Raw genomic sequence first — 12183 nt, 5'->3', positions numbered from 1 at the left:
GGCCTTGAGAAAGCCAGGTCAAGAGAGGCCAGGAGAAGTCAAGTGAAGAAGGGCAACCTGTGTTGAGCAGGGCATTGAAACTTCATCCCAACCACAGGAGTTGCTTTTCAGAGAAAGGTCAGCTGAGCTGTAGGAAGCCCAGGTCAGAGGAAACAGGCAAGAAGTAAGGAGGGTCTGGACTGAGTTGTGGGAGGGAAACAGAGAAAGCACAGACAGGACAGGACATGGCCGGTGCTGGGCATGAACAGTGAGGGAGGCGCGGTGGCTCACGCCTGTCATCCATACCAACCTGAGCAATATAGCAAAAACAGTGAGGGGAGGGAGGTGTCTGGGAAACCTCCGGGCTTCTGGCTTGGGGACTGAGTGGCCAACACTGCTATCCTCGCAGATGGGGAACCCTCAAGAAGTAACTTTGGGAGGAAGATAAGGGATTCTGATTTCAACATGTTAAGTTTAGGATTCTTGTGGGACATCCAGATGGAAATGTCTTAGAATCTGCTGGACACAGAGGTCTGAGGCTCAGGAGAGAGGTCTGGTGAGAAGTAAAGATTCCTAACTCATTTGTGCATTGGAGATGGCTGGATCCAAGGTACCATATGTATACATCATATCTAATCCCCACAATCCCTGTGGGTTGGTATTACCATGCCTTCATTAGAGATGAGGAAACTGAGTAGAGGAGCAACTTAATCAAATCCACGCAGCTTCTAAGTGGCAGAGCCAGGGATCAAAGACAGGTCTGTCCCGAAAGCTGTTTTTTTCTAATACGGGATGGCCAATATGGGATATTCCTGCTCAGCACAGTGGAGGCAGGCGAGAAATGAACTGGGAATGGAAAGCATGTGGGGCTTGGATCAGTGAAGATGAAAGTGCAGGAGGCAGTAATGTTCAGGAACGTTTGACCCCAAGGGAAGATTGCTATAAGAGGGCAAGGGTGGGTTTAGAGAGGGCCTGAGGGTCAAGCAAAGGGGCTTGACCTTTAACCTGCAGGCAGTGAGGGGCCCAGGCCCACTTGTGAGCAGGGGAGGGAGAGTTCATAGCATGTGTCTCTGGAGATTTGCAGGAGGAGCTGGAGAGAGACGGCAGAGGCAGGGAAAGCAGCAGGACTCAGGTCGGCTGAGGGCAAATGGGATGATGGGAGACCAAGGAGGCTCAGACTGGTGAGATGAGTAGAAACCAGGCAGGAGGAAGTCAAGAATGACTCCAGGCCTGGTGCGGTGGCTCACGCCTGTAATCCCAGCACTTTGGGAGGCTGAGGCAGGCGGATCACCTGAGGTCAGGAGTTCGAGACCAGCCTCAACATGGAGAAACCCTGTCTCTACTAAAAATACAAAATTAGCTGGGCGTAGTGGTGCATGCCTGTAATCCTAGCTACCTGGGAGGCTGAGGCAGGAGAATTGCTTGAACCTGGAAGGCGGAGGTTGTGGTGAGCCGAGATCGTGCCATTGCACTCCAGCCTGGGCAATAAGAGTGAAACTCAGTCTCAAAAAAAAAAAAAAAAAAAAAAAAAAGAAGGACTCCAAAGGGTAGAACCAGGATGCTGAGAAAGCAATGGAACCTCTGGGTAGAAGCCAGCAAGTCTTGAGAAGAGCTCATTTCTGGAGAGCTGGTATTACTACTACTGTGGATACCAGGTACTGTCCTAAGGTCTGTACATGTACTTCTGCATTTCATCCTCCCTTCCACCCTACAGGGTGCCCAGCTAACAGAGGAGACCCTGAGGCTGAGGGAGCTAAAGTGACTTGTCTCAGGTCCCACGGCTGTGCGGCACAAGTTCCACAGCCTAGATCTGCCTGACTCCACAGCCCGTGCTCTTGGTCAGCACCAGTTTTACAAGACCCTGCTTGATCTGACCCCTGCCCACTTCCTTCAGTCTCCTCTTGGCCACTCTCCCTGGCAATATGCTGTGCTCTCCAGCCTTAAGTACCCTCCTGTCTCAGGGCCTTTCCATAGGCCCTGTGTGTTTCCCAATGTCATCAAGTCCTCCTGGAATGTATTTCTCACCACACAGGATTCTGTACTTTTCTTCTGTGGCACTTATCACCATTGCAATTAATTAGTTATGTCCCTTTTTGCTTGATATCTGCAAGAAAATGACCCTTGTATCTGGTTATTACTGTGTTCCCACACTAGCAGCATCTGGCATGTCTGGGGATTCATGCGTGCTTGTCAAGATGATGTAAGAATATAAACACCCCTAAGAGCCAGATCATTGGGTAGCTTTTTGGAATTTTGAGCCACTCCCCTTTTTGTGGCAAAGAAGCTAACAGTCTAGGTGCCCCCACCCTCAGTCCTGGGCAGGTGGTCCCCACCTCCGGGAGAATCTACCTCGGGCATGCAGAGCAGAAAATGGGAGTCAAGCCACCAGCAGCCCTGGCAAGGGCCTCAGATAGCCCCAGGTGTCCTTCTCTGTAGGCTCACGCCAGTGGCCTCCCCTAGGGCACTCACTATTCCTTGGCGATCTCCAGGTCCTTTCTGTGGCTCTGCAGGGCTGCCGCCATCTGCCCCAGCTCAATCTGGGCATTCCCTATGCAGCTATACAAGTTTCCAACCAGTTCATCCTTGTTGGGTACCTCTTCCTTATTCCATTCCAGTACCTTCTTCAGCACTTTCTCGGCTTTCTGAAGACTCCCTTCAGCACTGCCGCTTGTGAGCACTGGGAAAGGAAAGGGGTGCTGTGGAGGCCAGGGCAGCCTCCTCTTGGCTGACGGGGTAACTCCTCTTCCTGCAGACACCATCTGCAGGTCAGAGAGACCAGGGGCTCAGACACCTGGTTGCTCCTTCCCAACCTGATAAGGCACTGGAGGCACCTGCCCCACCCTCTGAGAACAACACCCACACATGTCAATGTCCTCCAGGCTCTTGAGGATGTAATGGGCTGTCTGTGAGGGATGGCGTTTGTGGTCCCGCAGCCATTTCTCTTGCATCAGCTTCTGGTCCCGCTCCCTAGCATAGATCGGCTTTTGCTGCCTCCAGAAGTTGCTGTGAGTATCCAGGTAGTTGATGCCCGTCATGATGAGGTCCTCCACAGTCAGGCCGCCCTTCATGGTGCCTTTGATCAGGTCTGTGGGGAAGGGGTGTGAGGAGGCGCCAAGGAGAACAGGCCTCTAAGGGGTTTGCCTCCTGTTGCCTCCCGGTAGCTGCTGCAGGGCCCTCTGTGAAGAGCTCTGCCTGGAGTTGTTGAAACAGAGAGGAATGTGAGTGCGCATGGTGGCAGAGTGGGTTTATCCAGGCCAGGATGCAGCCAGAGCCCCACTTTCAGGGAGTTCCATGGTATGGGCACCTTATGGCAAGATATGAGGAGCTAACCAGAAGGGGCAGCTGGTGGATGGCTCGCTGAGAAGCCTTGGGGCTTCCCCAGTTCAAACTGTGTCCTCAGAGAACACTGGGTCTAAATGCATGATCTGGCCCAGGCTGCCAGTGCTCAGTGATTTCCCAGGTGCCCAGTGGGCCTGTGCATGCTGGGAGCTGGAAGGGGAGTGCCCAACTCCTGCTCACTGCCTGGCCAGAGGTTACAGCCAGTAGCAAAGCTACAAGGCCACTTGAGGTAATATTCAAGCCACCCCTTCCCTCTGCAGCAGGTCCTCTGGAGAACAGGAGGCATTCAGCCTGTTGCCAAGGAGATGTGCCAGCAGTGAAGCTGTTCCTGTGTCACGGAACAGGGAACCCTACATATGACCTTGGGAAGCCAATTCTGGAGAAGAGGCATTTGGTTCACAGGTGACCCTGCTCAGGCTTATCAGCTAATGGCAATACTCCCATCCCCATGTTAATGCGAGACGTTCATCTCAGGCCTCTGTCCTTCATCCTGTCACTGGCAGCAGTGTGGTGGAAAGAGCACTAGACTGGCCAGGTGTGGTGGCTCACACCTGTAATCCCAGCACTTTGGGAGGCTGAGGCGGGCAAATCACTTGAGGTCAGGAGTTCAAAACCAGCCTGGCCAACATGGTGACACCCCATCTCTACTAAAAATACAAAAAATTAGCCGGGCGTGGTGGTGGGTGCCTGTAATCCTAGCTACTAGGGAGGTTGAGGCAGGAGAATCGCTTTAACCCAGGAGATGGAGGTGGCAGTGAGCCAAGTTTGCTCCACTGCACTCCAGCCTGGGCGACAGAGCAAGACTCTGTCTTTAAAAGAAAGAGCACCGGACTGGAGGTCAGAGGCCTGGGTTCTGCTGGTGACTCCACCACGAACTTGTTTGTCAACTTGTAAAAGTTCCTCCCCAATCAGGGTCTCTATTTCCTTATCTATGAAAGGAGTACTTGGACCAGATGATGTTTCAGAACATCCTAGAACTAATATCCTCAGATTCAAGCACCTGTGTGCTGGATTCGTTTGCCCATTGTAAAGACTGAAGGCAAAGGGGATGTCCCTTCAGGGACTATGGTGGTAAAGGAGACCAAATCTCTGTTGTTCCCTCCCAGGGTACCATCCCAGGGTACCATAGCACTTAGGAGCATTGCTCTAAAATTGGACTTCCTGGATTCGAATGTAAGCCATGTCATTGCCTACCTATATGTGACCTTAGTTTCCGTTGGTCTGCGCCTCAGTTTCCTCATCTGTAAAATGAGAATGCTAATAAAACCCGTCCATAGGTACATGTCAGCTAATATTATACGACAGGTTCTGCCTTCGGCTCATGCATGAAACATCCACCCAAATTTCCTTTCCCCCAAGGCCCTGTGCCAACAAACTGTCCGAAACCTTCATCCAATAGGAGCTTCTCCAGATACTCTTTGTCCACGTAGAGCTCCCCCAGAAGCTGGCGAACAGTCTTCTCACTCTTGAGTGAGCCCTTCCGCTTGGGCTCTCCCTTGGTGGGGTGTAAGAGGTGTCTCATGGGCTGAGGCTTCTGCTGGGCTTTTATAGTCTAAGAAAATGGAGCAACACCCAGCAGAGCTTCAGCAAGGAGCAGAATATACCCAGCCATGGCCCTAGGGTCTGTGATCCCAGATTCCTCCAACTCCAGGACCTTTCTGTGGGCCAAGAGCCATGGAGTATGCCTGGTCGGGTTGCAGCTAGACTCCCAAGACCCCTTCTCAGGCACACACAGCCTCTTCTCTTGGAGGGATACAACCGCAGAACCAGCGCCCTTACCTCAGCCTGCTTGCTTAAGAAGGAGAGGTCCCCTTTGTTCTCCAGCTTAATGGAAGAAGGATCTGCAAGGAAAGAAGCTGGAGCTCAGGTCGGCCAGGCCCCCACGGCCAGAACCCGCACGCATGATCTATAACATATTTTTAGGTGGAAATGGCTGCCTTTGGCAGGGGGATGGTGGAGGCTGTGGCAAAGCTGGCCTTAAGCCAGCCTAGCAAGCAAATGGTGCAGGCTGTTTGGTATAACTCCTAGGAGCTAACAGCCCCCACTAGCCCAAGGCTATGGCAGCCAGATTTCCAGACAAAGGGAGGCCAAGGGTATAGGGGAAACTGTCCATTTCCAGGCCCTGCCACCCACAGAGCAAGCTCTCACTTGTTCTCACTTGCTTCCCTTCTACCCCTGCCTTAATACTGATGGCTAAGGCCAGCCCTTGGTATACGTGTGGTGAGGGAGGAAGCCAGGGACTACAGAAGGCTGGGCTCAGGACCGCGTTCTAGCTTTTGACACCAGGCTAAAGACAGGCCTACTTTGAAACAGCCCTTCTAAGCTGACCTTTAGGAAAACCCAAGGCTGCAGCGCTCAGAGATCAGTGTGTTCGTCAGGGAATGGTCCTCCCGGCGGACAGGTGGCGCCGGCCACCACGCCCAACTAATCCTCAACAACACTGCAGCAGCCAAATCCAAGTGTGGGACTCCCTGCGGGCCTGGTGGTGGCTGCTCACCTGCTGTACCTCAGCCTTCCTCTAAACCTAAGGATTCCAAGGACCTTCCTGGATAAGGGCATAGGCCCTGTGGCCACTCACTTCCCACTGAGTTGTTGATGGCTTCCTGGGCTTTCTGAATGCCAGCTTTGAATTCCCGATCAGGCCTCAGCTTGTAGCCTCGATGATAGAATACCAAGGCAAACTCAAAGTCTCCCATGGTGTACAGTGTCTCAGCCTTTTGTAAAATCCCCTGGAATGGGAGGAAATCAAATCAATGTGAACAGATAAGGCCTTATAGGACTCACATGTGGTGGAACAGAAGGGTCCTGGGTTGAGGGTCAAGGTTGGAATACAGGGGGCAGGGACTTAGGCAATGACCTACGAAGAGAAAACGGCATCAAACACTAGGCAGTCTGGCTGCTTCTACTTGTAACAACCACTTGTTACAACTACTTGTAACCCGCAGCTGCTGCAGGCAATAGCAGGATCGAGTCCTCCCGCCCATGCAGTCACCTTACAGAAAGTTGGGTCACTCTGGAGCGAAGCCTCAGCATCCTCCAGGGATCTCTCCAAGTCTCCCATCTTCAGGAAGCACTTTGAGCGAGCAACCAGGCAGTTCTTGTCTCCATCCTGAAGGTAAAGAGCCTGACAAGGAAACCAGTCAGGTTGACAGCCAGCATGAAGAGCAAGGTAGAAGCTGCAGTGGGAAGGGCAGCCCAAACCCTCCTGCAGAGGTTCAAGGGGATTCTTCAGGCCAGCACACAGGCCTCTGGCTCCTAAGCAGCACAACTCCGATCTGCACTCAGTCAACTTGATTATCTGCACATGGCTCACCTTGAACAAGGTCAAATCATGGCTATGATGGAAACCACTGGCTGAAGAGTGGGAATATGCTACTCTGTGGATACGCTGACTTTCTGCCAATGTCTGAGAGCCCCCCAGTCTCCTCAGGCAATAGAACTATAGGGTATTTTGTGCACACCAAACTCAACCACAAACCTGAAATGGCAACACATCATACTCAAAGTAAATTTCAAAGGCTAAGCATTCTGAAGTGGACTTGAGGACAATCTGCCATGTGGGTTAATCATTCCAGTAGCCTTCTCTTTTTATGTAGCTAATCAAGAACTAATCACTATACCCGGGAATTATGATGAAAGTGCCAGGAAAAGGCTGGGAGTGGTGGCTCACGCCTGTAATCCCAGCACTTTATTTGTTGTTGTTGTTTTTGAGTCTCAGCTCTGTCACCCAGGCTGGAGGGCAGTGGCCCAATCTTGGCTAACTGCAAGCTCCGCCTCCTGGGTTCATGCCATTCTCCTGCCTCAGCCTCCCGAGTAGCTGGGACTACAGGCGCCCACCACCACGCCCGGCTAATTTTTTTGTATTTTTAGTAGAGACAGGGTTTCACTGTGTCAGCCAGGATGGTCTTGATCTCCTGACCTTGTGATCTGCCCGCCTTGGCCTCCCAAAGTGCTGGGATTACAGGTGTGAGTCACCACGCCCGGCCAATACGAGCACTTTGGCAGGTTGAGGTGGATGGAATGCTTGAGCCCAAAAGCAAGCTCTGCCTCCCGGGTTCACACCATTCTCCAGCCTCAGCCTCCCGAGTAGCTGGGACTACAGGCGCCCGCCACTGCGCCCTGCTAATTTTTTTGTATTTTCAGTAGAGACGGGGTTTCACTGTGTTAGCCAGGATGGTCTCGATCTCCTGACCTTGTGATCCGCCCACCTTGGCCTCCCAAAGTGCTGGGATTACAGGTATGAGCCACCACACTCGGCCAATACAAGCACTTTGGCAGGTCGAAGTGGACGGAATGCTTGAGCCCAAGAGTTTGAGACAGGGTTTTGCCATGGCAAAACCCTGTCTCTACAAAATACAAAAAAATTAGCTGGGTGTGGTGGTCCATGACTGTAGTCCCAGCTACTCAGGAGGCTGAGATGGGAGGATTGCTTGAACCTGGAGAGGTCGAGGCTGCAGTAAGCCATGATCACACCACTGCACTCCAGCCTGGGTGACAGAATGAGACTCTGTCTCAAAAAACAAAACAAAACAAAACAAAACAAAACAAAAAGAGGCCGGGTGCAGCAGCTCACACCTGTAATCCCAGAACTTTGGGAGGCCAAGGCGGGTGGATTATGAGGTCAGGAGTTCGAGACCAGCCTGGCCAACATGGTGAAACCCGTTTCTACTAAAAACACAAAAATTAGCCAGATGTGGTGGTGAGCACCTGTAATCCCAGCTACTCAGGAGTCTGAGGCAAAAGAATCGCTTGAACCTGGGAGGCAGAGGTTGTAGTGAGCTGAGATCATGCCACTGTACTCCAGCCTGGGTGATGCAGTGAGACGCTGTCTCAAAAAAAAAAAAAAAAAAAAAAAAAAAGCCAGGAAAATGAAACTGTGATTTTGACCCTAAAGTGGGGTTGAGGGAGATTTTCCCTCTCTTCTGTGTGAGATGATTACCATAGTCTGTGGTGTACTGTCCTTCCTGAGGCATCTAACTGTACCCACCCCTCTTTTTCTTTTTTGAGACAGTCTCACTCTGTCACTGAGCCTGGAGTGCAGTGGCACGATCTCTGCTCACTGCAACTTCCGAGTCCCGGGTTGAAGCAATTCTCCTGCCTTAGCCTCCCGAATACTTGGGACTACAGGCGCCTGCCATCACGCCTGGCTAATTTTCTTCTTTTTTCTTTTTTGAGATGGAGTTTCGCTCTTGTTGCCAAAGCTGGAGTGCAATGGCACAATCTCGGCTCACTGCAACCTCAGCCTCCTGGGTTCAAGCAATCCTCCTGCCTCAGCCTCCAGAGTAGCTGGGATTATAGGCACTCGCCACCACACCTGGTTTATTTTTTGTATTTTTAGTAGAAACGGGGTTTCACCATGTTAGCCAGGCTGGTCTTGAACACCTGACCTTAGGTGATCCACCTGCTTTGGCCTCCCAAAGTGCTGGGATTACAGGCCTGAGCCACCTGACCTGGTCTTTTTTTTTTGAGACGGAGTTTCACTCTAGTTGCCCAGGCTAGAGTGCAATGGCACAATCTTGGCTCACTGCAACTTCTGTCTCTCAGGTACCCAGCCCTTTCTAAGACCTTATTACTTTTCTAAGAAGAGGAAGTAGCTACTGTCTTTCTGGAAAGTGACTACGTCTCATCCAAGGCTACCCTTCCCTCAGGGTGTTCTTTTTCTCTGCCGGGGTACTTCAGGATGGGACATGATCCAGCAGGAGGAGAATAAGTGGGGACAGGGCTTCTGAACTCAATTGTTCACTTATCTGGTCATCATTTCTGGTTTTAGGGTGTGGTTGGTGACTGAAAGGGACAAACAACTCTGGGGAGCTGTTGAGAAGCTTGATCTTACAGGAAGTCTTGAGACTGGAGGGTTATCCTACCACTCTATCTAGAATAAGAAGTGGGCAACTTGGAGCAAAAGAAATGGTCATAAAAACATCTTTTTAGGGCACTGTAGCTCATACCTGTAATCCTAGCACTTTGTGAAGCCAAAGCGGGAGTATTACTTGAGCTCAGGTGTTCAATACCAGCCAGGGCAACATAGCAAAACACCTGTCTCTACAAAAAACAAAACAAAACAAAACAAAACAAAATAGCCAGGTATGGTGGTATAAGCCTGTAGCTCCAGCTACTTGGAACACTAAGGTGGGAGGATCACTTGAGCTCAGGAGTTTGAGGCTATATTGAGCTGTGACTGTGCCACCACATTCCAGCCTGGGAGATAGAACGAGATCCTATCTCTAAAAAAAGAAAAAAGAAAGAAAGAAAGAGTTTCCTTATGCAGATGTTGGATGTATAGTTTGGTGGTTAGCACCTCAGCCTTGGAATCTAAGCCCAGCTTTGAATCCTTCCTCTGCCACTTGCTAGTTCAGCAACCTTGGACATGTTGCTCAACTTCTGTATATTTCTTCATCTATAAAATTGAGTATACACTGCACGGGGTGGTTCACACCTGTAATCCCAGCACTTTGGGAGGCTGAGGTGGGGGGATCACCCGAGGAGGGGAGTTCGAGACCAGCCTGACCAACATGGAGAAACCCCATCTCTACTAAAAATACAAAATTAGCTGGGCGTGGTGGGGCATGCCTGGAATCCCAGCTACTCGGTGGCTGAGGCAGAAGAATCGTTTGAACCTGGGAGGTGGAGGTTGGGGTGAGCCGAGATCATGCCACTGCACTCCAGCCTGGGCGACAAGAGCAAAACTCCATCTTAAGAACAACAACAGGCTGGGCGCGGTGGCTCAAGCCTGTAATCCCAGCACTTTGGGAGGCCGAGACGGGAGGATCACGAGGTCAGGAGATCGAGACCATCCTGGCTAACACGGTGAAACCCCGTCTCTACTAAAAAAATACAAAAAAAAAACTAGGTGGGTGAGGTGGCGGGCGCCTGTAGTCCCAGCTACTCGGGAGGCTGAGGCAGGAGAATGGCGTAAACCCGGGAGGCAGAGCTTGCAGTGAGCTGAGATCCGGTCACTGCACTCCAGCCTGGGTGACAGAGCGAGACTCTACCTCAAAAAAAAAAAAAAAAAAAAAAGAGCAACAACAACAAAAATCGAGTATGCTTAGCAGTGTGCCTGAGGCTAAGGCAGTCGCTTGAATCCAGGAGGTGGAGGTTGCAGTGAGCCAAGATCACACCATTGCACTCCAGCTTGGAGACAGAGCAAGACTACATCTCCAAAACAACAACAACAACAACAACAACAGCAGCAAAAAACCAACCAGCACCCAATCCCCTCAGGGTGGGATGATGCAATTTATACTAGGGTTACTATAATAATGTTGCTGGTTGGTGTGGCGGCTCACATCTATAATCTCAGCACTTTGGGAGGCCGAGGCAGGTGTATCACTTGAGGTCACGAGTTCAACACCAGCCTGGCCAACATGGTGAAACCCTGTCTCTACTAAGAATACAAAAATTAGCCAGGCGTGGTGGCACACACCTGTAATCCCAACTACTCCCTAGGGTGAGGCAGGAAAATCGCTTGAACCTAGGGAGGTGAAGGTTGCAATGAGCTGAGATCTCGCTACTGCACTCCAGCCTGGGCGACAGAGCAAGACTTTGTCTCAAAATTAATAGTAGTAATAATAATAATATGTTGCTTACTGTCCACCTTTTATAAGTAACGGTGTGCTGGAGACATTGCAGCTTCTGCACACAACCTCCCATCCAATCTGCCAGCAAATGATGGGCAGTGAAGGCCGCTCTTTGGGAGGAGGCCGGTTAATCATGAAACATTTAAGTAAAAAAGAGGAAGAGGTCACTGTTAATGTAGAGAATGGAGATCGCAAGTGGGAATTCGTAGAAAATGGCCAAGCACAGGGCTTATCTGTGACAGCAGTGTGTCCATCAACAATCAGTGAATAATACAAACAATAGGGTCCTCCAGGCATCATCAAGACCTCAGTGTTATCTGCAATCAAAAGGTGACTGGGGCAGGCTCAGTGGCTCACGCCTGTAATCCCAGCACTTTGGGAGGCCGAGGTGGGTGGATCACGAGATCAGGAGTTCGAGACCAGCCTGGCCAACATAGTGAAAACCCCGTCTCTACGAAAAATACAAAATAATTAGCCGGGCATGGTGGGCGGCGCCTGTAGTCCCAGCTACTTGAGAGGTTGAGGCAGGAGAATCGCTTGAACCCTGAAGGTGGAGGTTGCGGCGAGCCGAGACCGTGCCATTGCACTCCAGCCTGGGCAACAAGAGTGAAACTCCGTCTCAAAAAAAAAAAAAAAAAAGTGACGGGTGACGGGGTGATGGATAGGTTGAGAGCTCGACTCACGTTGCTGAAGCTCTGAGCGGCTTTAGAGAATTCCCCGCACAGGTAGAGCCGCTCGCCTTCCGCCATGTAAGAGGGAAAGGTGCTTTGCAAGGTCTCGCCTTCGGGGTCCGACATGGTGACCGGATTTAGAGACGCTAAAGCAGAGACAATCGAAGAAAAGCTGGAGAACCTCTATCTGGTTCTGGTTTGTGGAAGCTCCGTCTCTTAGCAACCGTGAGACGTACAGCGATTTCCGGTTCCGTCCCTGTCAGGCAAGGGCCCGGATTCTGGGTGCAACCTGCCGGCGTGCGCGTGCGCCAATTCTGCCGCTCACTGGGCCAGGGAGTGATGAGTGCGTGGCCGGCGGCTGAGCTCCTTAGTGTTTGCTGTTGCACGCTCCGTCGGTTCTCTCTGGAGTTGCTGCGTGAAAAGGCTACCTTGTAAGACAGCCAAGAAAACAGGAAGAGGGTTGGAGGCAAAGTTCCGAATAGGGATAAGGCATACGTGGTAAAGATATGTGCCCCGCGTACCGTCATTAGGGGGAGAGAGCACTGGGCTTGGAGTCAGCGGACTTGGGCCGACTTCACTCCTGTCACTTCCTAACTGCGTGACCTCTCGCAGGGCAT

The 12183-nt window shown here is 51.3% G+C and overlaps 1 protein-coding gene across 2 annotated transcripts in view; it reads right to left on the bottom strand.

The window, feature by feature from the left end:
• TTC25 (tetratricopeptide repeat domain 25) overlaps nucleotides 1-11827 on the bottom strand; it is a 41641-nt gene extending 29814 nt beyond the window's left edge. For both annotated transcript variants that reach the window (XM_025362527.1, XM_025362528.1), the window contains exons 1-7: nucleotides 11579-11827; nucleotides 6311-6442; nucleotides 5897-6047; nucleotides 5098-5159; nucleotides 4705-4870; nucleotides 2840-3064; nucleotides 2449-2656 (exon numbers count right to left, since the gene is read on the bottom strand). In XM_025362527.1, coding sequence (XP_025218312.1) covers nucleotides 2449-2656; nucleotides 2840-3064; nucleotides 4705-4870; nucleotides 5098-5159; nucleotides 5897-6047; nucleotides 6311-6442; nucleotides 11579-11692 — 1058 coding nt within the window. In that variant the 5' untranslated portion in view covers nucleotides 11693-11827. The remainder of the gene's footprint in view (nucleotides 1-2448; nucleotides 2657-2839; nucleotides 3065-4704; nucleotides 4871-5097; nucleotides 5160-5896; nucleotides 6048-6310; nucleotides 6443-11578) is intronic.
• Nucleotides 11828-12183: the final 356 nt, after the last annotated feature.

This window comes from Theropithecus gelada, chromosome 16 (genome assembly GCF_003255815.1).
Source record: "Theropithecus gelada isolate Dixy chromosome 16, Tgel_1.0, whole genome shotgun sequence".
Lineage (NCBI taxonomy): Eukaryota > Metazoa > Chordata > Mammalia > Primates > Cercopithecidae > Theropithecus > Theropithecus gelada.
This window is presented reverse-complemented; position numbering and strand designations above follow the sequence as displayed.